Below are 10,067 nucleotides of genomic sequence, written 5' to 3' on the forward strand. Positions count from 1 at the left end.
TTATCGTATGCTTTCCTGCACATTAAGGAGAAATCTATAGAACTGAATGACTGAGAACCAACAAGTAAACATTTTGATCATTGTAGTCACTGTTGGTGTGAGGCCTTCGTCAGAATTCCAGTTTGATTATTAACACAGGTGAGAGTTAATCCACTATGACTTTGCCCATTGTTTAGAAAGAATATTCATAGTTTAATTATGACATTTTTGACCAGGCACAGTGGCTCATGCCTATAATCCCAGCACTCTGGGAGGCCAAGGCGGGCAGATAACCTGAGGCCAGGAGTTCAACACCAGCCTGACCAACATGGTGAAGCCCCATTTCTACTAAAAATACAAAAATTAGCTATGCGTGGTGGCACATGCCTGTAATCTCAGCTACCCAGGATGCTGAGGCAGGCAATTGCTTGAACCTGGGAAGCAGAGGCTGCAGTGAGCCAAGATCACCCCACTGAACTCCAGCCTGGGTGATAGAGTGAGACTGCATCTCAAAAAAAAAAAAAAAAAAAAAAATTACACCTTTTTGTAGCACATATATTTTGTAACATATAACTGAAGCCATTATTATATTATTAGTTTTGATTTAATATTTTCAGCCCATCTCCCCTGATATTTCTGGGAGACAGGAAACATGTTTTCCTACATCTCTTGCATTCCATCCTCAACTCCCAACTGTCTTAATGCAAACAACACCTAATAAAAAACAGTTGATTGGTCAATTGATTGGGCAACAAGGCTAAAAATACTCATTCCTGTTCTTTTCCTATTTCTTCCTTTATTTTCCCTTTCTGAATAATTTAGTCCTAGAGGCATTAGGTGGGTGGCAGCCAGATGGTGGCCACACATTAAGGTAGAGAAGAGAGTCATGGTGGTTCCAAGTCAGAGACCAGGTAGGATGAGGACAAAGTGGGTGTTCATGTGGAAACAACCTGCCTGGGTGTGGGAGTCCAGGAAAGCAGAGAAGGGGTCCATACAGAGGGGTGGCCTACAAGAGCAGCCAGAGCCTAAATATGGCATGGAGAATCCACGTGAGGTGAGGAGGGCATCCATGAGTGGGAACCAATGGGTGAGGTTTGGCTACATAAAGGGAATTGATCAAATAAGTAAATATATTAAGGACGATGGAAGCCAGGCTTCTCACCTTTGCAGAAGGGAGTCATGGATTCAGAAAGGGAGAAAACCAGCATGAATCCCATGAAATAAGATTGGAATGGATGTATTCGTGTATATTCATACCCTTCTAGATAGATAGATGGGTAGATAGGTGATAGATAACAGATAGAGGACAAGATCATTAGATAGACATACATGTATGTATGTGTTTGTGTGTGTGTACAAAAAAACCCATATATTTCCTACTTCTCTTCACTGATAGGGCTAGGTAACAATGACATTTCAATACCAATGAGTACACTTAGTGCTCAGATCTTCGCTTATGAATACCATTTTCTGCGGAAAGGAACCAGAGCTCTTTAGAGAAATGCCTGATTCCAGGGCCAGGGTTAAGAATGTTCAAGACAAGCCTAGGACACATTCTGTGCCAGGAAGCAAGAAAATGTTCAAATGATTTCCAAGTAATGTTTAGAAATGATATTTGAAAAAGTCTTCCAAATGATAATTCCAAATGATATTTGCAAAAACCTAAAGACTCCACCAAAGTACTATTAGGACTGATAAACATACTCAGTTAAGTTGCAGGATATAAAATCCACATACAAAAATTAGTAGCATTTCTATATGCAAATAGTGAACAATCTGGCAAAAATAAAAAAGTAATCCCTTTTACAATACCACAAATAAAACTAAATACCTAGGAATTAACTTAAAGAAGAGAGAGATCTCTACAATGAATACTGTAAAACACTGATGAAGGAAATTAAAGAAGACACAAAAACAGAAGGATATTCCATGTTTACATACTGTAAGAATCAATATTGTTAAAACTGTCCCTACTACCCAAAGCAATGTAGAGATTCAATGCAATCCCTCAAAATACCAATGACATTCTTCAAAGAAATAGAAGAAAAAATTCTAACATTTCTGTAGAACCACAAAAGACCCAGAATAGCCAAATCTTCAGCAAAAAGAACAAAACTGGAGAAATCATATTACCTGACTTCAACTTATACTACAGAGGTATAGTAACCAAAACAGCATGATTCTTGTATAAAAACAGACATGTTGACCAATGAAATAGAATAGAGCACCTAGAAACAAATCCACACACCTACAGTGAATTTGTTTTCGACAATGTTGTCAAGAACACACACTGAGGAAAAGACAGTCTCTTCTGGTGCTGGGAAAGCTGACTATCAATATACAGAAGAATGAAACTAGACCCCTATATCTCACCAGACACAAAAATCAAATCAGAGTGGATGAAAGACTGAAATTTGGCCAAGAGCGGTGGCTCATGCCTGTAATCCCAGCACTTTGAGAGGCTGAGGCGGGTGGATCACTTGAGGTCAGGATTTCAAGACCAGCCTGGCAAACAAGATGAAATCCCATCTCTACCAAAAAATATAAAAGTTAGCTGGGCATGGTAGTGCATGCCTGTAGTCCCAGCTACTCAGTAGGCTGAGGTGGGAGAGTCACTTGGACCCAGGAGGTGGAGGTTGCAGTGAGCTGAGATCATGCCAACGCACCCCAGCCTAGGCAACAGAGTGAGACTCTGTCTCAATAAAAGGAAAAAAAAAAAAAAAAGAACTGAAATCCAAGACCTCAAATGATGAAACTGCTACAGAAAACATTGTGGAAATTCTTCAGGACATTGGTCTGTACAAAAAATGCTGAAGTAATACCCCACAAGCACAGGAAACCAAGGCAAAGCTGGACAAATGGAATCACATCAAGTTAAAAAGCTTCTGTGCTGCAAAGAAAGCAATCAACAAAGTGACGACTCAAACCACAGAATGGGAGAAAATATTTTCAAACTAACACTCCAACAACAGATGAACAACAAGAATATACACAGAACACAAACAACTCTTCAGAAAAAAATTAATAATCCTAATAATCAAAAAATGGGCAAAAGATTTAAATAGACATTTCTCAAAAGAAGACACACAAATGCCACATAGGCATATGAAAAGGTGCTCAGCATCATTGATCATTAGAGAAATGCAAATCAAAACTACAATATCATCTCACTCCAGCTAAAATGGTTTTTATCCAAAAGACAGGCAATAACAAATGCCAGCGAGAATGTGGAGAAAAGGAAATTCTTGTACACTGTTGGTGTAAATTAGTACAACCACCATAGAGAACAGTTTGGAGGTTCCTCAAAACATTAAAATAGAGATATCTTAAGATCCAGAAATCCTTGTGCTGGGTATATAGCTGGAAGAAAGGAAATCCATATATTGAAGAGATATCTTCATTCCCATGTTCACAATAGCCACTATTCATAACTGCCAAGATTTGGAAGAAACCTACATGTGCATCAACAGATGAATGGCTAAAGAAAGTACTCTACTCATACACAGTGGAGTACAATTCAGCCATGAAAAAAGCATGAGATCCTGTTACTTGTAATAACGTGGATGGAACTGGAGGTCATTATGTTAAGTGAAATAAGCCAGGCACGGAAATATAGGCATTGCGTGTTCTCACTTATTTGTGGGATATACAAATCAAAACAATTGAGCTAATGTCTGGGTCTTAGTCAATTTTGTACCCTAAGTACTGGGAGCACAGTCTTTAAAATACATGATGAGTGCTTTCATACAGGAATGAATAGAGGAGAGGCACAGGGTGGTTGGGGGTTCTTCTGATGCATAGTATCTTCCTTGACACATTCAGTACAACTCTCAACAGGTAAGTCTCTTCATGTTATGTTACCTTATGAGAAATTAAGTGGCAGAACATGTCTTCTATTATTTTCCTTTCCAGACAAGACCAATTGCTGGCTGCATTTGAGTCCCAAGCAACAATTAGGCCATCGCTATCACCACAGAGTCAGAGGGGATGACACACAGGGGCCAGCAATCTCACCCAAGTCAACTCCACCACACTTTCTGGTCACCCACTGTGTGTATAGAGCCCTGCTAGTGACCAGGGTGATGACAGTAAATAATACCAGACTGTGCCCTTGAGGAGCTTACCTCTGCTGAGGGAAACATGCACACAAACCCACAATGGTGGTAGAGAGGAAATAGGACAATAGGACTGTGTGAGGGGGATAGGAGGCATCCAGAGGAGGAAATGGTTACATCTGTGTGAGGAGGTTCGTAAGGAAAGACTTTAACAGAAGGGGTCTGTCTATCTGGGCTTGGAAGAATGTATAGGAGTCATCTAGCGGGCGCAGGTACACTCCAGGCAGAGGGAATTGCATGGGTAAAGATCTGGAGGTGTGGCTTGTGGGGAAGGATTTCAAGTATTCTGGAATGAGGACAGCCATGGAAACAAGGGCAGGTGAGAAGAGATTTAATAGATTTCATGCCAATGGCTCCACTTCAGTTTCTGGTAAGAAATCAGAATCCTTGGACTCCTCGATAACACTGATTAAATTGTTTATGATTCCTCATAGAACATGAACTCAAAGGAGGTCAGCAAAGGGGTGTGTGCAATTCTTTGCTACTGGCTACAGCTGCAGCCCCTCCTCCTTCTCCGGCACAGAAACATTTCAGCAACTTGGCTGCAGACTGCTGTGCAGGGCAGGGAAGCTCCAGGCAGACAGCCCAGCAAACAACAGCACGCAGCTGAAAGGAAGACTCAGAGGAGACAGCTGAAGAAGGAAAGTGGCGATGGACCTCATCCCAAATTTGGCCATGGAAACCTGGCTTCTCCTGGCTGTCAGCCTGGTGCTCCTCTATCTGTGAGTAACTGTCCAGGCTCCTCTCCTCTGTTTCCTTGGACTTGGGGTGCTAATCGGGCCCCCTTTCCCTTATCTGCTTAGAAGATCAAAAGAGATGTTCAAGGAGAAGTAGTACAATTGTTGGACGCTACAAACACAGAGAGGTTATTATTGTTCTTATGCAGATTGTTGAAGGAATAAATAAGCATTTCTCCCATCCACCTTCTATTTTTGGTGACTAGGATGGTTTAGTGACAGCATTTTGCAGTGGGAGTGATCTGATTAGCTTAGACTTGACCTATACTAATCTATGGAAACACAGGCGAGGCAGATTACAAACTACTGAACACAATGGGCAGTGTGATCCTCATCCCCTTCCCAGGCTCTGGGGATTCTGGGGGCAGGAGGGAGTGGCTTGCGTTTTTGTCGCTTTATCTTTGTTTTCTGGGTTCTGTGTCTGCTGGAAGGGATATGCAGATGTATTGTCCCCTGTGGACCCGGTGGTTCCTGCTCCCCTGCCTTCCACCCCAGGACATCATTTACATGAGGCACCAGGGAACACCAATACTTCAGGGGAAGCTGTCCCTTGGCTCTTCCCTCTTTCCTGTGCCATGCCCCGGAAAATCCCCTCCGTCCTATGACTCAATCCTCCACCCTGTCACACACAGAACTATTTAACTTGCAATGATTAATTTCTAGAGCAAAGGAGACTTAGAGGAAGTTTTTAAAGATTTATTCTTTGCTTTAATCTTTTTCCTCCAGTCTCTGAGAGGCTAGGATTAATATACAGCTTTATTTCTTACCTAATGGGAATCTGCTAGCAGCCTGAAAAGGCAGGAGCCATGAAAGCCAATTTGGATTTTAGACATTTTTTCCCCTTTATGTTACAGTACAGGAGGACGAACCCTCTCACTGGTGGGAATCCTGGCATCCTAGAGCAGGTGGAGAAAAGAGTTACCTTCCACTGTGGGTAGTGGAGGCTCAATCTGTCACATTTGACTTCTACAACAAGTTTATTTTTATTAAGAGTAGGGAACCACAATGACATGAAAATAGAAAATATAAATCTCATTTTAATTCTTTCACGGAAAGCTTAGGAATTCAGTGAGTTGTGGCAACATGGTTTCCATTTTCTAACATTTCAAAATGAATTGATATGGTTTAAATTCATTCGTTTTTAAACCTGAATTTTTTAGAGATAGACTATTTCCAGCATGTTCCTTCTGGATGACAAAAGAAGGCTGTTAGTTCAGTATTTGTGACAATAAATGTGTGTAAAATAACATCACCTTTCCAGAATAATATCAGGAATATTAGTCTAATGCACAAATGTATACTTCTAAGACAGGACTGCATATGTCTTTGTAAATATACCTGCCTGACAAGTTTATTTTAATACCTCCTTTTTGAATATACCTGCTTAGCAGGTTATCTTAAACTCTCAGGGCAGGGGAGTAGGTAAGACTGTGAGCCAGTGACGATAGCAAAGGCATCCAGGTAGGATCAGTATGAAGTGAGAAAATATTCCTCAGCTCTCAGGGTAGAACTGCAAAGAGATACTCATGGGTCCTGGCCCCAAAGTGGACGTCACTCAAAGGGCAAACAGGTTGGCATCTCATCTGCTTCAAGCCTGGACACAGGGGCACCATCTGTGTCACTCTGTATGTGGTCTGCCATGTTGTGGGGTGGTCATTACAGATTCAGGCAGCTGGGCAGACAATACCTTAGCCTTAGATAATGCTGGTGCAGCCCAGGAGTCAGAAGCTATAGTGTAGACCATGCCCTACTTAGGCCAACACAATTAAGTGCAGTAGATGACTGGCTTTTTTGTTAGCCTCTTCATTGAAAACGAAAGCAGCATTACTCTACCAGAGGGGAGCTGGAAAGAAACTAAACAACTTACCCAGCACAGCCTCTGCCTTGACATGGAACCATGTGAGTCTAGACACTCACCTAGATCTTTCCTTGGGGGGCCAATGCTGCTGACACATTAACTCAATAGTTTATCCTGGCCTGAGAGGTCAAGTAACATGTAGAAAGTTTAGAAGCAGAGATTAGTGTCACTGATTTGCCATGGCTGTGACAACAAAGGAAGGGAGTGAGAAAACCCAAGGCCACCCTGGTTTTGGTAGACGATGCACACACTTCCACTAACTGTTCTGGGGGCAAGGATCCAAATGCACTATTGGGCCTGGCTATGCGGCCTCTGCTGGGTCCTCCAAACACGAGCCTCCAGGCCATTTCTCAGTTGTATTTTACCATATATTATCAGAGTCACTGGATTTGTACAGAATGTTTGGAACCTATACTGCCTTAAGGGCTATCCTTTAAAGAAGAGAAAACAAGGTCTTAATTCAACTGTCTGGAACATTTTATGGTTACTTATGTGGAATACTGCATCTTTCCTATCAACAGGAAGGCACATGGACTTTAGAAGGTGCCTGTCTTTCCGCTGAAAGCACATATGAGGCATATAGATCCATTTATGCACACCATACTTTTCAGCCACATTTTCCTAATTTGCCTCTCTGGGGCCAATCTTTTGGGACTAGCAGATTCAAGGTTGAATTGATGGACGGCAACCTCTTCCATCAGCCTTTCTTCTTCCTCCAGTCTTCCATTCCTCAGTAATATCAGACTGGGAAGGTCTTCACACATCCAGAAACCCCAGCTGGGGGAGTCCATACATGACCCATCAAAGATGAGTTGCATGCAGGCCTGCCATAGGGAGAACCAGCCTTAATGAGTTTTCCTACAGAGATACTTGATGTGCAGAGGCAATAAATTGACTGCTTTGTGATTGATCACCTTGAAAAAAATGAGCATGCCTGGATATATTAGTCCTTTCTTGCACTGCTATAAAGAGATACCTGAGGCTGGGTAATTTATAAAGAAAAGAGATTTAATTGTCTCATGGTTCTGCAGGTTCTACAGGAAGCATAGCAACTTCTGCTCTGGGGAGGCCTCAGGAAATTTACAATCATGGTAGAAGGTGAAGAAGAAGTAGGCAGATCTTACATGGCTTGAGCAGAAGCAGGAGAGAGTGGGGAGAAGGCGCCACACACTTTTAAACCACCAGATCTCACAAAAACTCGTTGTCACGAGGAAAACACCCAGGGGGGTTGGTATGAAACCATGAGAAACTGCCCCAAAGATACAATCACCTTCTATCAGGCCCTACCACCAGCACTGGGGATTACATTTCAGCATGAGATTTGGGTAGGGGCAGATTCAGACCATATCACTAGCACTGTGCTTATCAGACGAATATCACCAGTTGGAAGGCTAGATTATACAAGAGGAGGAATGTCCTGGAAATTGGTTCTTTAAGTTGTGATTCTTCTGCACACTGTCATTCAGGGAATTATGAGTCACTCATCCTCCCCAGTAGCTCAAATCAACCAGATTATCTGACCACAGAGACTGAGGTGTAGCTGAAAGGTTCTCGCATTTCTATGAGGTCAATGGAAGCCTGGAGCACAGTTGTCAATCTGTAGAAATAAGGACTCTGTGACTCCTGCAACACCTCTCTGTGAATGACGGTTTAAGAAGGGCCAGATCCTAAAATAGGGTCAGAGCTTAGAGGGAAGGGAAAGCATAAATGACTCTTAGCAAATTCTAAAGACAGGGTCACCATAGGCTCTCAGTGACCCCCTGTGACTGAGTGGATGCAGTGATGCAAAATCTCATCAACACGAATGAAGACAAAAAAAAAAAAAAAGTCACCCTTTCTACCTAGGATGAGACTCCCCAAATCAGGGAAGAGTCCACTTACTAAACAGACATAAGGGACTGAAGTGCCCTGGAAGAATTACTGCCTGAACCTCTCAGGAGCACTCAAGTTTGAGGACATTTATCAAGTGTTCATTCCAGGATTGGGACCATGAAGACTTCTGCTGCTTTCAGCTAGTCATTGTACCTTTTTGGGGTCTCATGGTGGAGGCGGGAAAGGACCTGATGATCAAACATAATCATTGCCATCGGAGTTACTGTTATCATTTATTGCCTTAATGTTACCTCCTTCTCTTGAGCATTCCAGTTCCTCCGTCAGTGACTCACCAGCCCCTATATCTATAAAGTCACAATTCCCGAGACCTGATTTCTGTTTCACTTTGTAGATATGGAGCCCATTCACATGGACTTTTTAAGAAGCTTGGAATTCCAGGGCCCACACCTCTGCCTTTTTTGGGAACTACTTTGTCCTACCGTCAGGTGAGTGTTTTTGAGCTTGCTCTTTCACTTCTTATGATTGGAAAGAACAGCTTAGTTCCATCAGTAAAAATGCTTCTCCTCAGGAGAAAGGTCTGAGGTTTTATACTTTCGGAAACAGTGTATAGGCACCACCCAGAGCATGGCAAGGTTTACCCCAGGGCCCTCCGGCTAACTCTCAGGAACCTCAGGTTTGCCTCAGTTGAACAGCCCAAATCTCAGGCATATCGGCAACCTGATGTTCAGAATTTGATGTGCAGACTTTGAGAGCACCATAAAGAAGATTTTCCTTTTGCCCAATGTAGGTTCCCAGGAAGGTACAGTCATATTTAGTTAGTATTAAGAGTAGGAAAAGGACCCCCTGATTGTGACTTGTTATCTGTGTACATGAGAGTCAAACTTTTCTTTCTATAGCAAGAGCTCCGGAGTAGCCTTTTTTCCCTACCTCTTGGACAGCTTTGAAACTCACTTTATTAGGGAGATCAAGTATTTACCATTGGGTCATTTTCACCTGCTTGAATCCTCTCCAAAAAATGCTAAATTCCCTGAAGGTATTTCCATGGCTCTACCCCAGCTCTGACTCCCCATGACATCTTCTGCAGCTTTGAGAGTCAGAACAAAGGGGTTCTGCTTTACTTCTTTTCTTTCAAAGGCTGTAGCTTATGGGTGAGTCTGAGCAGGGAGTGGATATAACTGAGATGAGATAGTAGTTGTCTATCAATGTCAGATATTTAAGCACAAAATGAATTTGTGGGTTTTTTTTTTTTTTACACAAAGGCAGAATCACATGTAAAATTAAGGAAGGAGACCACCCCTCATATTGTCTTATGCCCAATTTCTGCCTCCAAAGAAAGAAGAAGTAAAAACTAAAAGGCAGAAATGAAATCCACAGGCAGACAGTCCGGCACCGCACCTTGGGTCTGGTAGTTAAAGATCGACCCCTGACCTCATCGGTTATGTTATCTATAGATTACAGACATTGTATAGAAATGCACTGTGAAAATCCCTATCTTGTTTTGTTCCGATCTAATTACACATGCAGCCCCCAGTCACGTACCCCCTG

The 10,067-nt window shown here is 42.3% G+C and overlaps 1 protein-coding gene across 2 annotated transcripts in view; it reads left to right on the plus strand.

Annotated features, from left to right (window-relative positions):
- Window positions 1-4,617: 4,617 nt before the first annotated feature.
- Window positions 4,618-10,067, plus strand: part of LOC105543710 (cytochrome P450 3A5) — a 49,010-nt gene continuing 43,560 nt past the window's right edge. For both annotated transcript variants that reach the window (XM_011985750.1, XM_011985748.1), the window contains exon 1: window positions 4,618-4,816. Coding sequence is in view for 1 of the 2 variants with exons in the window: in XM_011985748.1 (XP_011841138.1) it covers window positions 4,746-4,816 (71 nt within the window). In the remaining variant the exon portion in view is untranslated. The remainder of the gene's footprint in view (window positions 4,817-10,067) is intronic.

This window comes from Mandrillus leucophaeus, unplaced genomic scaffold, assembly GCF_000951045.1.
Source record: "Mandrillus leucophaeus isolate KB7577 unplaced genomic scaffold, Mleu.le_1.0 Scaffold29, whole genome shotgun sequence".
Classification (NCBI taxonomy): domain Eukaryota; kingdom Metazoa; phylum Chordata; class Mammalia; order Primates; family Cercopithecidae; genus Mandrillus; species Mandrillus leucophaeus.